The sequence below is a fragment of the Schistocerca americana genome, chromosome 8 (genome assembly GCF_021461395.2).
Source record: "Schistocerca americana isolate TAMUIC-IGC-003095 chromosome 8, iqSchAmer2.1, whole genome shotgun sequence".
NCBI lineage: Eukaryota > Metazoa > Arthropoda > Insecta > Orthoptera > Acrididae > Schistocerca > Schistocerca americana.
The window spans coordinates 287,357,347-287,375,560 of NC_060126.1; the positions used below are offsets into that span (position 1 = coordinate 287,357,347).

Genomic DNA, 18,214 nt, shown 5'->3' on the forward strand with positions numbered 1-18,214 from the left:
CACCTTCTATAGAAACATCAGTTACAACAAGTGCAGCAATTATCAAAAAAATTATAATACGTCCATTGTTTGGCCTCCATCTGAAGCAAGTATACATCATGTCTTTCACCATTCCACACTGAAAGAGTTCCCCAAAACAGCAGAAATGTGGACAGCTTTGTGTATTCCTGGCCTGTAAAATCACAGAGAAGGTATTATTTTTTTCAAATTTTCCATATCTTAATGTCTCACAAGCAGAACAACAGGAAACAAGAAGACAACACTAGATGAATTTAGTGTCACAATTAAGAGCCAAGGAAAATGAGAGTTAAAATAGTCATGTCACATGTTCAATAAATAAGTTGCTAATGGATACACATATTAAACAAATAAAAGTATACATTTGAAAAATCACTTTCTGTCTCTTCATGGCCTCCTTGTACATTAAATCATTTGTCTCTTCATTTCATATGCCCTTGAAACACACAGAGATCTCCTCTTGTACAGTTTCACTGTCTTGCAATAACATGCATTCAAAATATTAGATGGATTTTGATTTTACTCATGATGGATACGAGATTGTTGTTGTTAAACTCAATGTTAAAATGTAGGCTCAACCACCATTCTGTGAGATACATTCCAATATTAGTGGCGTTATCTCACTGGCACTTATTGGCAATCATTTCAGAATTTAACTGATTTATGAACTTCTCTTTGGAGGCACCTGTGGCATAAGTCCTCACAGTTCACCAATACATCTAAGAGCTACAAGTTAACTGACTCTAGTCAAGACAACCATTTCTCATAGTAGCTGAACGTCCACTGTGACAGAATTTCATCCCTAAACTTTTTCAGGAGGAGCTTGCTCTCCTCCTTACTTCCAGCTAATGACAAATAGCACTTTACTACTCCATGCTTTGATTTACCACAAAGGATGTGATCTCAGCTAAACAGTATAGGAACCATGTGAGAGAGATGAGCAAAAATGTTGCACAAAGAGGGAGGGGAGAATGAGAGGGATGGGGGGGAGGGGGGGCAAATGACCTCATAAAAGTATGACTGTGGTGTGGAGAAACAGATCCTGAAACAAATCCAACAGTGTCCAGTAAGAGCATATCTTGCTGCTCATGCAGACTTCCTGATGATGAATGAAAATTGTGTTGTTTTTATGTTAAATTTAGATTTAAATTTCCTATTTAATATTTTTACCTGTGTTCTGCTTTCTCTCTTTCTGAAAAAGTATAGCTGTAATAGCTACATGATAAATAAATAATTATTTGGATTGTTAGGAAGTTGTTCACATGAGATATGTTGTATAATTGGATCATACAAATGGAAGTTGCTGTATTATTAGCAGTACAAGGAAAAGCATGGTCATTCAAGATCAATATCCCTGTAGTGAAAGGGTCTGATCATTTCCAACAAACAATCTTAAAGAGTTTCCTGGTAATGTTAAAGTACAAGATGGTATTAGAACATGTTCTAAAGGCTGGAACGCTGTGAGCTGGATGCCTTTTTTGAGTCTCATATGACTGAACATCATATTCATCAGAACGGTCTTTAATTCCGCAGGATGCGCAAATGTATTGGTATGTTTAACATCACTCATGTCCAGTGAGCACACATGCCGTGGAAGAATTGTTGATGTAGCTAGCTACTCAAGTGAATTTCTTTAACAGGTGAATATAAGGCTATCCAGTGATAATCATATCCTCTGTCTCTGTTAACTTACTCATCTGTACCAGTAGACTCCAACTGCCTTGACTGTTTACTGTTTGCATTGTGACACAAATTACGAATGAGTAGCTTCCACTACTCTCAGGAATAATGGAACTTTGTTTAATACTGGGCTAACTAAGCATGTACATAATGTACTAGAAGTGCTTGGACTTTATCAGGAACTATCTCATGTTAATTTCTGTTTTGGCCCATATAAAGTTCCACCAAGAGATATTACTGTTTGGTTTCACAGATTAACAGACAATTTAAATGTTTTGTTACAGAAGTTTATTTATCTTCAGTAAATGCTGTTGGACTTTAGAAAGGGTTTCACTCTGGCAATGAGATGGTTGTGGTTTTGATTTACCAAGTCCTGCTTTGGATGCTAAATTGAGCTGTGGCAGTAGCAGCTAGACAAGCATCAGGAACTCACACATTTAACTACACAATAGTTCAATGCGGATTCAGTCACAGGCACTTTCAGCCATCCCAGAACATCAGTCATTTAACAAGGCTCAAGAAGACTTGAGAAAAATATAAAAGATACCTTGCATTGCATGACCGGCTGTGTCCTGATCACCAAAAATGCCTTTTTTGCTATCTGCAAATCCACAGTTATATTACTTGGTTCATAATTAACTCCACTGTCTGGCCCATCTGTATTACTGTTGTCTGAATTATACTCTTTATCAAATATTCTCTTTATCACCAGATTATATTGTCAACAGAATGCATGTGGTAGTGGCAAGGCTTGAATTGTTATTGCCTTGGATTGTGGAGTATCAGAGGCTGAGATGAAAATGTAAAACCCCATGTGAGTGGAGTAAATTACACATGGATAGCCTATGTGATGTAGTCATTCATTTATCCCCTGATAAGGACGTCTGCATACAAACCTTCAGACTGTCTGACCCCTCTCTGCCAGAAGGGCAGTAAATTGCAAGTTAATTTGTAGTACCGCAAACAGCTTATCAAACTTTCTCAGCAGACTTTGATATTTTACATGTCGTCCAGAGCCGTAATGGTACAGCACAGTGAGTTGCTGTTAAAGAGTCTCTAATGGTAAATAAATTCCATACAGCAGCAGTTACCTGGTCACGTTCTCTGGAATCCTGGGCTACTACCAGGCATCAACTGGAGTGATACACTTTATTTCCAAGTTGCCCAGATTGTTTTTCCTTGCATCACAGACACAAATGTACAAATTATGAGGATGAGTGTCATAAGTGTTTGCACAGATGTGACATTGCAGAAGTATGCCACAGCATGGCAGCATCAATCCCAGACAGTTCAAATTAATAACATTTCAGACAGTGATCAGGTGCTAGTATTGCATAAAATTTTGTTACATGCAGCAGAGCTAGACATTCCAGTGACTTTTTTGTTGAATACTGGTGCATCAGCTTCAATCATAAACCTGTATATGTACTTTAGTAATGATGTTCCCTCGCTCAGTGAAGTGCAATCAAAGCTGTGGACATACAGCCATATTACTTAGGTTATGTGCAACTGATGCCCATTACAATAAGGCGTTTCTGGCAGATCTTTCAATCAAGAACATTTGACTTTGATGCATATTTCGCCACTGGATTTGCATTACACCATGAAGTGCACTCAGCTGGTCATTGATACCCTGTGTTGTCATTGATATACTTTGTACAAAATTTGCACCACTATTTGAAACATTTATGGTGAAAGCAATTGAATTTCAGGTCCACATTGTCTTAAGGCAAATATGAGACTTTTTAAAGCTTACCTGATTCTGTTGGCCATTAAAGGTAAGTTGAGACTGAACTAGATAGACTAGAATGACAAGAAGTTCTCTCCCCATTTTCTATAGTCATTGGCATTCACTGTTAATGGTGGCTAGGAGACCTTGAGGGCTCTCTATGTTACTGTGGACACTTTAAGGAAACTATTAATACTCATGCAGACACTGATCTTATCCTTTGCCTCATCCAAATGAGCTTTCTTCTAAGATTTCATGAAGAATATTTTTGTCTTTTCAGAATCTGATCTAGTAAAGGTTTAGTGCCAGCTGCCTGTTGATGAGGGCTTATGGAAGATTTCAATCTTGAACATATCATTCAGCCTGTATCAATACAGGGCTGTTCAAAAAGAAGGAATAGATTTCAAACATTTATTGCTTCCAAACTAAAAAAGATAGAAACACAATTCCATCATTCTTGAAAAGAGAAAAGTTCAAATTTGTATGCATTCAGTGTGAGTACCATGTGTTACACAACAAACATCAAAATGGTGGCTCATTTCCTCCCACAAATGAAGCAGCTGGTCTCTCATTATTGAGTTCATTGTTTCAACAATGTGATATCACAGACTTTCCAGACTGTCAAGCATAGAGGGGTTAAAAATGCAATCTTTTATGTAATCCCAAAGATGAAAGTCACAATGTGTGAGGTCTGGAAACCTGGGAGGCCACTGGTGATGAAGTTCTTCTTCTCATCCTCCTCTTCCAATCCAACGTCCTGGAATGGTGTCATCCAGGTAACACCAGAATGCTTAGAGAAATGACGTGGGGCACAATCTGGAATGAAGATGAAGTCATCTGAATCATCCTCAAGTTGAGGAAATAACCAGTTTGAAGCATGACTAGATAGGTTAGTCCTGTCACAGTTTCCTCCATGAAGAAGAACACAACAGTATCAATGTGGCTGTGATTGGAACATCTTCCCAGACTGCTCAAATTTTAAACTGTTGTCTATCCAGGAATATTGGAATTATGGTGCTACCTTTTATAATTTGGAAGATATAAATGTTTGAAATCTGTTCCTTATTTTTGAATATCCCTGTATAACAGCTTGCCTTTTTGGGTGATTAGGTTCTCACTACATTCCCTTTCTTTTTTTTTTTTTTTTTTTGAACAAATTATTGCAGAGATGTATAAATTGTCTCAACAATGTCTTGATCACTGGTCACACAACAGAAGAACATTTGCGCAATCCACATCTTGTTCCTGTGGCCCTTGCACAGAGAAGCTTTACGTGCAACTTTTTCAAATGTGCCTTCTTTCAACTGTGGCCACTTATGTAGATTGTAGCCCAAGTGAAGAGGGCCTATGGAACACAAATGAACATGTAGAGGCTATTCCAGTGTGCTTGTGCCTAAATCTGTTAAGGATCTTAAGCATTTATAGAATAAGTGGAATACAATGTGTGATTTATTCACCAGCCGGACTTCACAGCCCAATTGAAAAATTGTCTCAATAAAAAATGGAGTCTCTTTTCAATGATCCAAAAAGCCCAATAGTGAAATACTACATGATTTATTCACCAGCTGGACTTTGCAGCCCAACTAACAAACTGTCTCAGTAAAAATGGAGTCCAGTTTCAATGGTCCAAAGAGTGTCACTGTGATTTGCAGAAGTTAAAATTGGCCCTCCAATCAGCACCTTGCCTTATGGCTTGACAGCCCTCCCTGCCATTGATGTAGGCACAGATGAATACCCACATGGTTTTGGCTCTCTCCCATGTTAATGGACAGTACACTTACTCTAGCTCATGACATTATTAATCAGATCATAAACGAAGTGTTGGCTATCATTTTTGGTATCCTCAAATTTGTCATTTTTTAATAATATTTCACTTTTTCTATAAATACTTCTTGTAGATTCTTAGTGGATTTAGGCACAAGAACATTCTGAATAGCCTCTACATTTTTTTGGTGTCACTCAGTTTACAACCTAAACAAGTGGCCACAGTTGAAAGAATTCATATCCAACCATAAACTTCTGTTGTCATTATCTGGCCCTAAGGCAAAATTGCCAGAGCTTGTGGAACATTGCCTTTATCAATTGGCTCTCTATTTCACAAATTTTCAATGTTTCATTCACTATCATCATTCTAATGGCATGTTCTTTCTTAGCTTCAAGCAGGCCATGATCCAAAATTTGACCCCAAGGAGACAGCTTAATTTCAGTTAGATAAGTACCCTCCCAATTCCTGTGACAGCCTGGAGGTGCAACCCGCTGCTCCAACGGGTCTTGGGTCTTGAAATATGTCCAGTAACATGGCCTAACAAGTTCTCAGATAACCTCCAGGCATTCATCACCCCCCCCCCTCTCCCCTCCAAGAGCACCAGGTTTTGCAATGTGTGGTGCTGCTAGTGATAGTGCTGTACGGTGACACCATGTACTCAGCGATGTTATGTGCTGCAGTTCATGCATTGACCCCAGTGAGGGATTGCAACAATGAGGCAACTGGAAAGCCACTGTATCTACCGGCCTTATATGGGCAACAATGTTGTATGGGTAGTGCAACAGTATACTGTCTGCCAGACATATCAACTGGCCTTACCAAATTCATGCTGATTTCATGGGATGTTTAATGGGATCCTAGTGTTTAACTGTTGTGAACTCCTTTCACTTCCCATATTTCAGCTGTCTCCACCAGACAACATGGTGGGAGCCTTCTAGTGGATATTTGCAATAGGAGGGGCGCTCTCCTGCAGGTGACCTACAATGGTTCCCAATTCACGTTGGCTCATTTGCACCCACAATGGAATTAAACATCTTACCCCATACTCTTTCCATTCAGCCTCAAACAGACGGGCAGAATGGCTTGTATACAATTTCAAAGTAATTATGTTTGAAACTGTTGCCTATGGCTAGCATCCTTGACTAGTTATCAAACAGTCCTGTGTCCTGGGTTTGAAGCTCACCACTGCTTAAATTTTGAATAAAAATCATCAGCAGTGGCAGCCAAAGATTTCCTGCATAAGAAGTCACTGTTGTTCTGCCAATGGCTCTGTCAAAGAGGGCAGAGGAGTGGACAGAGGTTCAGGGCAGTCCCTTACCCTTGGGGTGGAAAACTGCCCCTAAAAGGTGGAAGAATCTGAAATGATCAATGGCATGAGGATGCAGAAGGCTATGAAAACCATTGCATTAGAGCCACATAATGTGCATCCACAGGACATGTGGCCTCTAATTGAAAAAGTATCTTGATGATCTCTCCACTGGCAAAAGATTCCAGACTTGTCCCCCATTCAGATCTGCTGGAGAGGCTGTCAAGGGGGAAATGACCATCAGAAAAAGACTGAATAACCAATGAAAGGGTATCATTCTATGAATCAGAGCATGGAATGCTTTAAGCATGGTAGGGAAGCTAGAAAATCTGAAGAGGGAAATGCTAAGGGTCACTCTAGATATAGTGGGGGTCAGTGAAGTGAAATAGAATGAAGACCAGGATGATTGATCAAATAAGTATAGGGTAACAGCAGCAGAAAATGTTGTAATGGGACTAGGATATGTTACGAATAGGAAGGTACAGTATATAGTGAGTTACTGTGAACATTTCAGTAATACAGTTGGTGTTATCAGAATCGACAACAAATCAAAACCAACAACAATAGTTCAGGCATACATGCTGACATCAGAGGGAGAGGATGAAGAGATAAGGAAAGTGTATGAGGATTCTGAATGGATAATTCAATATGTAAAGGGAGATCAAAATCTAATAGTCCTGGGGGACTGGATTGCAGTTGTAGGGGAAAGAATAGAAGAAAGGATTATTATAGAACATGGGGAAGGCAGTAGAAATGAGAGAAAGACTAATTTCTGCAATAAATTTAAGCTAGTAATGGCAAATACTCTGGTTAAGAATAACAAGAGGAGGTGGTACACTTCAAAAAGCCAGGAGATACGAGGAGATTTGAGTTATATTACACTAGGGTTAGGCAGAGATTCCGAAATCAGATATTGGGTTGTAAGGCATACTCATGAGCAAATATAAACTCAGATCACAATTTAGTAATGATGAAGAGTGGACTGAAGTTTAAAGAGACAAGTCAGCAAGAATCAATGTGCAAAGGACTGGGATACATAAGTTTAAGGAATGAAGAGATATGCTGGAAGTTCTCTGAGTCTGTTGATACTGTGATAGTGAGTAGCTCAGCAGGCAGTTCCAGTTGAATATCTCCAAAAAGAACAATCACAAAAGTTGGTAACAGAAGAAATACTTCAGCTGCTCGATGAAAGAAAGAAGTACAAAAAAGTTTAGGAAAACTGAAGAATACAGAAATACAAGTCACTTAGGAAATAAATAAAAGTATGTGCATGGAAGCTAAGATAAAATGCCTGCATAAAAATGTGAAGAAATCAAAAAAGAAATGATAGTTGAAAGGACTGACTCAGCATACAGAAAAGTTAAAACAACATATGGTGAAATTAAAAGCAAGGGCAGTAACATTAAAAGTGCAATGGGAATTCCACTGATATATGCAGAGGAGAGGGTGGATAAGTGGAAAAAGAGCACTGAAGACCTCTATGAAGGGGGGACTTGCCTGATGATTTGATAGAAGAAGAAACAGGAGTAAAAAGGGAAGAGATAGCACATACAGTATTAGAACCAGAACTTGAAAGAGATTTGGATGACTTAAAATCAAATAAGGCAGAATGGGTAGATAACATTCCAGCAGACTTTATGAAGTCATTGGGGAAAGTGGCTACAAAAGGACTATTCACATTGATGTGTAGAATGTGTGAGACAGGTGATATACCATCAGACTTTTGGAACAACATGATGCACATAATTCCAAAGACAGAAAGATCTGACAAGTGCAAGAATTACTGCACAGTCAGCTTAACAGCTCATGCATCCAAGTTGCTGACAAGAATAATATACAGCAGAATTGGAAAAAAACAGAATCTGTTAGATGAGCATCAGTTTGGCTTCAGAAAAGGTAAAGGTGCCAGAAAGGCAGTTCTGATACTGTGGCTGATAATTGAGGCAAGCCTGAAGAAAAATGTTCCATGTGTAATGGATTAAGAACAGAACATAGGCAGCAAAGATTAAACAAGTGAGAAAGTCATAATATTGGATTTATTATTACCCACCACTTACACAATTTGTTTGATATGAGCACCGAAGATGCCAACAAGATGTTGCATCCATAAAATCACATGATCAATAGTTGCTCTGAGTAACTAGTTCTTGTTTACTGGTCTTCAGATCAGGTAGGGGAGTGAATGTGTCCCTGATAAATGCATTCTTTTAGATATTCCCATAGCCAAAAGTCACACGGATTCAAATCAGGTGATCTTGCAGGCCATGCATCTGGGAAACCTCTGGAGGTAACATGTTTGTGGAAGGTTGCATTAAGCAGATCTTTCACTGGGTGACCCTCATGAGATGTTGCTCCATCTTGCATGAAAGCAGTAGTTTCCACACAGCTGTGCTCCTCCAAAGCAGGAATCATGTGTTGCACAAGGAGGTCTCAATAACATGCAGACATTACAGAACATCTGACGGGCCTTCTGGGTATATTCTCTTCAAAGAAGGATGGACTGAGAATAAAGGTGCATGTAATCCACACCACACAGACACAAATGGTGAGTGCAATGGCTGTTTGTGCACAAAATGTGGTTTAATAGTACCCCAGATGCAGCAGTTCTGTGTACTCATTACATCCTTCAGAGTAAAATGTGCCTCGTCTCTCCATAAAATATTGCCTAGCCACACGTCATCTTTGATCCATCCCAGAAGCCGAAGAGCACTTTCTAAACATTGCTGTGAATAATGTGGTTTTAGTTGCTACACTGTCTGGAACTTGTACAAGTACCAGCATAAAATAGACTGCAAAGCTTTCCATAATGCACATCATCATGAAACTCCACTACATGGGTCATGGGATGCATGGTCATTTACAGCAACAGCAACTTTGTTAATAACTTCGACTGGTATAGGATGCCTTCCTCTTCCAGGTGCCATACTAAGCTAGCACATTTTCAAATTTCATCATCATCATCTTCCATAAACCATTTAATATCACTGGGCATCTTCTCAGACCATTAAGTCAGCAGTAATCTCTTAATGCAGTATCGTAACTGTTGCTGTTCACATAACACAGTTTTGCTAACAATGAATGATCTCTCTCTCCATAGCCATACTGTTCACTCACATTATGGCTGATCAAATGTCCATCAGGCAAACAGTAAACAGAGCCAGATTTGCACCTAGCTGTCACAACTGGAACTAATTTGTTTTCCAGCATAAACTGGTCCCAAAAAAATGTACAGGCATATCCATGAAGTTTCACTGCTGTACGATAATTACAACCCGCAATAGATCTCTGTGAGTAGTTGCAGTTTAATTATAACTGGTCAGTACTGTCTGTGTGCAATATGGCAAATTACATTCATCTTGAGGGACAGAAGAAGTAAAGTATTACTTGAGGCAGAACTCCGAGTCTGTGTGCACTGTTTGATTTTATTGAGTTATATGTTATACTGATTAGTCAGTTGGTGATCATAATAAGAGGTGAGATGTTGATTAGTCAATTGGTGATCACAATACATAGTGTGTTTTCAAATACTCTCCATAATTCACAATGGGGATATTGACTGATCAGCCAGAACATTATGATCACTGACGCACTATCGATACGATAGCAGTGTTACCTGGTGAGGAACGACTACTAGTCAGACACATGCATGGTGCACATATTATCAGTGAGTGTGTGCCTGTGTGTAGACTGTGGAAGGCCTGTGATTTATCTGAGTTTGACCAAGAGCAGATTGTGATGGCCCAGAAACTTGGCATGAGCATTTTGGAAAAAGCTCGACTTGTTGGGTGTTCAAAGAGTGCTATGGCGAGTGTCTTCAACACAAGTCGAAGCCAAGGTGAAACCACATCCACATATCATGGGATTGGGCAGCCACACCTCATTACAGATATTGGAGATCTTAGGCTGGCAGACTGGTAAAACATGACATGTGGTGAACTGTGGCAAAGCTAACATCAGACTTTAATGCTGGGCAGAGTACAAGTGTGTCTGAACACACAGTGCACTGAACACTTGTATTGATGGGCCTCAACAGCCAATGAACCAGGCATGCATCTTCCAGGGGGGACAGCTACCAACATATGCACTATGGGATGGAGACAAGTTGGCAGCATCTCCATTACGCTCCGGGCAACATTCACATGGCCCTCCATGGGTCAAGAGGAGCTTGTGCAAGGAACCATGCATGTGCCAATGTTAATATCATGACACTGACAACTATAACTGAAATGGGTGCGTGACCATCTGCACTGGATACTGGCACAGTGGCAAAGCATTGCAAGGTCTGATGAATCCTGATACCTTCTTCATCATGCTGATGGGAGAGAGCAAATCCGACGTCTTCCAGGGGAATAGCTCCTGATACCTCTACTGTGGGACAGAGACAAACTGGCAGCCACTCCATTATGCTCTGGGGAACATTTACATGCACACCCATGGGTCCAGTGGAGCTCATACAAGGTACCATGATGGCCAAGGCATATCATATATTGGTTGTAGATCACATACACCCCTTCACGATGATCATGTTTCCTGATGGCAGCGGCTTTTTTCAACAAGATAATGTGCTGTCTTACAAGCCCAGGTGTGTGATGGAATGTTTTGAGGAACACAGTGACAACTTCCAATTGATATGCTGGGCCCCCAACTCACCAGATCTGAACCCACTCGAACAAATCTGGTATGTGATCGAACATGGTGTCAGAGCTCATCACCACCCCCTCCCCAGAATTTTCGGGAATTAGGTGACTTGTGTGTGCATATGCAGTGCCGTATCTCCAGCAATCTACCGAGGTCTCATTGGTTCCATGTTATGAGGCAGTGGTGCTGTTATCCGTGCTGAAGGTGGACATTAGGTAGGTGGTCATAATGTTCTGGGTGATCAGAGCATATCATGTACTAGCATGTGGCAATAGCCTGTCTGATAATAGTATAAATGTCAAAATTGTCCAATAATACATTATTTAATGAAGAGGCAGCCTTACTGCAAGTGACTACATTTTAAAATGCAGGAATTAACTAAAATTTGGGCCAACAGAGGTGAGCATTGCAAATATTTCCAACATATTTAACTATATACATGTGGGTATAGTCTGACAGATCTATTGCAGTGCTTTCCATCTGAACAATTACAGCACTCCAGCATGGCAGCAGTACCACGATGTATCACAGTGTAGGGTGCACGGTACAGTTACTTGGAGTTGTCATAAGCACAGCTGAGGTGTTCTGCAAGGGCCAGGTGAGAGGCAGACACATGTCAATACCAGATTTTGGTGCAACTGGCCCTTCCAACATACTCGTTATGTGAGTACATGTGATGCCAGTATTTGATGTGTGTTACTTATCTTATGATATCATTTAAGATATAAAGAAGAATTAATGATACATTATTTTAAAGAATATGGTACGCTACACTTTTTGAAACCAAATATTTATTAGTACCATGTAAATATACAGTGTTTCTATTAGGGTCAAGAATAAGGTAGCAGAAAAATCTTGGAAATCAACCTAGGCTAATACATACAGGTAGGGGTGTCAGATAAAAAAGATTGCTGAGACATATCTTCTGATGCTCCTACCTTTGTCAGCAACATCATATGGTAATGAGAAAATAAATTTTATTACAATTTTATGAACAATCTCTTTCATTAATGAAAGATGTCAGCTACATGTTACAACATTGTGGCACCTGCTAGGTTACTATCATACACACTACACATTATTTACAGAATATACATTTTATATAATTTGTTAGGTTACTTTCAACCTACTAATGTTTTCATATTTAAAATTGTTCTTAGAATGACATGCCACTTTATCTGTCAGTAATAACTTTTCATCATTGCTAATAATTTAGGCAAATCATGTAATAACACGAATTATATTTTTATTAGTTATTATAAACCAACAAGTAGTTGCAGGAAATTCAGCCTGTGAGTAAATAAGGACCAGCTTGAACCAGACAAGGGACTCAGTTTTCAGCTATGCCAGAAGTGGGAGCTGCATTATTCTGCATGGCATTTTGGATACACATTTCTGTTGTGACTCAGAGTTATTCACAATCATGCTCTCAGTGTTTATGAAAATGTCACAGTTGTGTCACTCTACATGATGATTTCAAGAATTGTGGATGCTGGTTGCATGTTAAGTCCCTTTACATAATCAAACTTATTTGTCAAATTCACATTTATCTATCCATGTACTTGTCAAACAAGTTTGTTCCCAATCCAACAAGTTTGTCAATTTAACCTCATTTCTGAAGTGGACACTGTTCATGTACACTGTATTTTGACACTAGTAATATGGCACCAAATGCAGATAAAGCATTTCAAGCATTCTCTCTGGCACTGTGTTTAAAGAAGGAGCAAACAAGACACTGATCCAGTGAATGGCTTCAAATGAGAGACAAATAGAGCTGTGAAACACTGTCACAGGAAATAATTATGCCAGCTTTCCCTGAATGGAAAGTAAAACTTTTAATAACTTCTTTAGAGTTACTTTGCTCTCAAGTTGAGAAAGAAGTTACAAATATACAAAAATGTATTCTTTTTGCTCGGTCCTCTAATGACAGGTTATTGAAATATGACAGTGTGGGTGTATATGGCCTAAACCATCCATGGAAGAACCTGAGGGCTTCAATTTCGTAAAAATTTTATTGAAGCATCACTTGTACATTGTGCATACAATACTGATTTTCTTCCTAACCTTTTCCTGCATAATATATGGCTGGGAAAGATGTGACAAATCTACCATTTTGGTAACTGCTAGTGCTATTTTGTTTTTATTGTTCATCATAATTTCTGTTGATGCACAGAAACTCATGATACAGTGAGATAAATTGTAATAAAACTTTTCACTAAACATATATGATGAAACATCAATACAAGCAATGTCGCCATTTTGTCAAATTTCCTGTCACTCAAAATGTTTCTCAAACATGGTCCATATTTGATAAACGTGTCAAACAGCACCATAAACATCCAGATCTTTGAGAAACTTATCAAAGTTTGACAACTTGTTTGATCATGTATGGGCATCTTTAGAAGTTTTCATGAGTTAGCCGCAGCAAACTCTACAATGAATCAATATCTAATCCCGAAGTTGTGGTGAACTCATTCAACAATTTCTTTACAAGCATAGCTGAAAAACTGGTCCAAAATAATCCTAACACAAATTACCAACCAGCAAACCAAAAATATCACACATGTGCAGAGTCAATTTTCATTACCAAAGTCACTGAAAATGATGTTGCAAAAGCCCTCAGAGAGTTAAAAAATTCATATTCAGCTGGAATTGATGGTATCCCAGCAGCTGTAATCAAAAATTGTGAACACACAATTGCTGAACCATTAACTCACCTCTGTGACTGTTCTTTACAGGCAGGTATCTTCCCTGAAGCTCTGAAACTTTCTAAAGTAATTCATGTCTTCAAAAAAGGTGATAATAAAGATATGAATAACTACAGGCCTATCTCAATCTCATCCTGCTTTTCTAAAGTTTTTGAAAAAATAATGTCCAAAAAAATGATGGACTTCATTGAAAAAAAAAGATTTACTAAGTTTAGCTCAACATGGGTTCAGAAGCAACAAATCTACTGAAACTACAGTATATGATTGCATAAATATGCTTTTAGAACTGTTAGATAGAAAACAACCCATAACAGCCATATTTCTGGATCTGTCAAAGGCTTTTGACACTGTTGACCACAAAATATTACTGGAAAAATTAGAACGCTACGGTATCAGAGGAACTGAAAACAACTGGATTGCTACATTCCTTGCCCGCATCTCGTGGTCGTGCGGTAGTGTTCTCGCTTCCCACGCCTGGGTTCCCGGGTTCGATTCCCGGCGGGGTCAGGGATTTTCTCTGCCTCGTGATGGCTGGGTGTTGTGTGATGTCCGTAGGTTAGTTAGGTTTAAGAAGTTCTAAGTTCTAGGGGACTGATGACCATAGATGTTAAGTCCCATAGTGCTCAGAGCCATTTGAACCATTTTTTGCTACATTCCTAACCAATCGGATGCAGAGAGTCAGCATGAAATATACTAATAGACAAAGCAACTCAATAACCGAAATACTATCTAGTAATAAAACTGTAAAGCAGGGTGTTCCACAGGGCTCTGTATTGGGACCCCTACTTTTCCTCCTGTATATTAATGACTTGAGCCTGAATGTTGATGCACACAAAACAATAATATTTGCTGATGACACAACTGTACTCCTCAAAGGGGAGAATACAGAGGCTGTGCAAAAAGCTGTGAACTTGGCTATGGATCAACTCAGCAACTGGGCAAAAATCAACAGATTAACTATCAACACCAGAAAGACAGCTTCCATGAACTTCCACACAACACAAAATGCAAATTCCTCTCAGCCATCTGTCACTATAAATAACCAGTCAATAGATACCAACACTGTTTTCAAATTCCTAGGTCTGTGGGTTCAAGATAACCTGAAATGGAATACACATACAGGAAAGGTAAATACCAGGATCTGTACTGGCTGTTATGCATTGAGTGTACTGAAAACATGTGCTAGCCTGAAAACATTAACCAGTGCCTACTACGCTTATATACAAGCCCACCTAAAATATGGTGTAATATTCTGGGGAAATGCTCCAACTGCTCTGAGCACATTCAGAATCCAGAAGAGAGCAATGAGGATTATTACTGGGAGCAAACCCAGAGACTCCTGCAAACCCATCTTCAGAAAGTTGGAAATCCTTACACTGCCTTGCCTCTACATTCTTGAGACTCTAAAATTCTTCAGAAAACACATAGTGCCAACTGATCCCAGAGTCGTAAAAAATAATGAAATACATGAACACAACACCAGGAAAAACACAAACCTGCATGTTATACGTACAAACACTCAACAGTGTAAAAAGGGAGTTTTCCACATGGACCTGCAACTGTTCAACAATCTTCCCACTGGTATTAAGTCCATCGAAGACAACATAAAATTTAGCAAAGCCGTGAAGTCATATTTGTTGTGTCACTGTTTTTACTCTGTAAATGAATACTTAGAACAGTAACCTTACTGTTTGTGTTAAATTGAAAACATTGAGCAATATAATACATTAGGATACTATAGGCTTATGTTAATATATGTTAACAATGTTAAATGATATTTTCTGACATCTGCAACACACTGTGTACCATCAGATCACACGGAATAAATAAATTAATAAATAAATTTGCATTTATTTGTGACTTGACAAACAGTTACGTTTTGTATTTATTTGTGGCTAGTGCTTCACTCTGGACTTGTAATTCTTTGAGTGTGCTACAATTGGGATCTGTGTTTATTTCATGGTGCAACAAACAGTTAGGAAATATATTTATTCTTTGGGTCCAGAACATTGATTTATTTGGGCCATCAGTGCTCAAAACTTAGAAATTTCACAGCATTATCTACACTGTATGGAGGCTCATGAAGCTTTAACATTTGTTTTAAGCTCAATTGGTGCACCATTTTGCTGTTAACACCAGTTCCTGCACACAGTAGGCATCGGTGAAGAGCGTTAATGAAACCTCATTAAATAAGCTTTTAGTTTAAGTACAGACAATAGCATAAACTGTAGTTTGGTTGCAATTCATTTCAGGTATATATTAGAGGAATATTTTGTTGTTATCAACTAGGCACATTCAGCAGTATAAACTAAACTAAACTCTGTCTGAACAGGCCTTGGAAGGCCCAATGGCACCAACCGACTGCTGTGTCACCCTCAGCCATAGGCGTCACTGGATGTGGATATAGAGGGGCATGTGGTCAGCACACCACTCTCCCAGCCATTATGTCAGTTTACGAGACCAGAGCCCCTACTTTTCAATCAAGTAGATCCTCAGTTTGTCTCACAAGGGCTCAGTGCACCCCGCTTGCCAACAACGCTTGTCAGACTGGATGGTCACCCATCCAAGTGCTAGCCTAGCCCAACAGTGCTCAACTTTGCTGATCTGATGGGAACCGGTGTTACCACTGTGGCAAGGCTGCTGGCCGTTCAGCAGTATACTCTTATTAAAATTACTCTGTGACTGATATATTGTGGTTGTCAGGAGCAGTGTTGCCAAGGTGCAGGCATCCATGCTTCACAAGCTGCTGCATGTACCTACAAAACAGGCAATACAGTGAGCATATGATGCACAAGAAAGAACAATGATTAGCTGGTGGCTGGACCCTACCACTTGACTTGCTGAAATGTCAGTTACAAAGTAATTTTAATTGGAATATAGTACTAGTACTGTATTGCCACAGTGATAACACAGTTATTGTGGTTGTAAAATTAGTATCACCAAATCGTTGTTTTTATTCAGTGCACATAATATGAGGTATTACCCTGAACTGATGTGGCAAAAGGTCTGAGAATGTTTTATGCTTCACTGCAAAGATTTATGTCTACTGAAAGGGTGACTGTTATTCGACAATCAACCTTATTTCTATGAATTACCCATAAACCAGCAGTGACACACAAACAAATAGTTTGAAGTGGAAATAAATATAATGCAAATAGGCCAGAAATGCTGTAGGCTACAGCATTCTTCCTCAGGTTTGACTACTCTCTGTTTCCATTAACAACTGCTTTTGAGATCTCTCAAATGCAAAACTTGGATGAGAAATTTTATTTCATCGTATATATCTTTTTTTAACACTTTCAGTGTAGATTTTCATTAGGAAAGGCAAGGATTAATTTCAACAAAAGTGACTACCGAGATCAAAATGTGATGTGCCTGTGAGATAGTTACATTTAACACAAATAAACACTTGTCAAAAACTGAAACTACACAACATGCAAGACTGTAGAAACCTCTACTCTATTACAAAAGTTCCAAAACTATGTGCATGACTCATTCATTCATCACACTTTGAAGATCCCATAACGAAGGAATACTCTCTAGGATGTGGAATGAGTCAAGATAAGTGAACCATATTAAAAAGTTTTATTAATTATCATTGAACTACCACGGGACTACACCGTTTGTGATTGCTCAAGCAAAATCTACCACTAAAATTAAGAGAAAATCTGTTAGATTGAAAAATGTTGCCACTTCATCAGTTGAATTAAACAACTTTTGTTTCTCCCCTAGGGCTAGTTTAATCTCTACATCACTAAACAGTTATTTGATACAGAACATAAGTCAAGGTTGTGCCATTAGAAGAGAAGCCCGTTAACATAAAAATGCGAGACATGGATCTAAAAAGAATCTTCAGTCCCTGAATATACACGGCCCAGTCATATTAATATGACAACCATCTATGTTTGAGGTCAAATTGTGATAACCACTAACAGACAGCAGGGGGCAATGTAAGCAGTGGAGGGTGTATAAAGTGTGTTGGGGGTACATGGGAAACAGTCAGCCATTGTAATAATCCAGAAATGGAATGATTTATATGACATCCAAAAGTACATGACTGCTGGCTTTCAGGCCAAGCATGGAAGCATTTCCAAAATGATTAAGTTTATAAAGTCTTTGCATGGTGTCATAATAAAAGTATACTGTGCATAGCAAGATGGCACTATCCAAAACTGGCAAAGAGGCAACTATGGTGCACCACAGTCAATAGATGACAACAGCAAATGATGGCTATGGAGCTGTATACAGGTATGTAGACATGCAACTTTTGAGCAACTGACAGCCCAGATGAACCACAATGCTACTATAAGTGTCTCCTCAATGACTCTTCAGCGAATTTTGTTGCATATAGGTCTCCACAGCAGGTATCT

The 18,214-nt window shown here is 39.0% G+C and overlaps 1 protein-coding gene across 2 annotated transcripts in view; it reads right to left on the reverse strand.

Annotated features, from left to right (window-relative positions):
• LOC124544677 (proton-coupled folate transporter-like) overlaps nt 1-18,214 on the reverse strand; it is a 165,486-nt gene that overhangs the window by 71,720 nt on the left and 75,552 nt on the right. For both annotated transcript variants that reach the window (XM_047123302.1, XM_047123301.1), the window contains one exon: nt 4-172. In XM_047123302.1, coding sequence (XP_046979258.1) covers nt 4-172 — 169 coding nt within the window. The remainder of the gene's footprint in view (nt 1-3; nt 173-18,214) is intronic.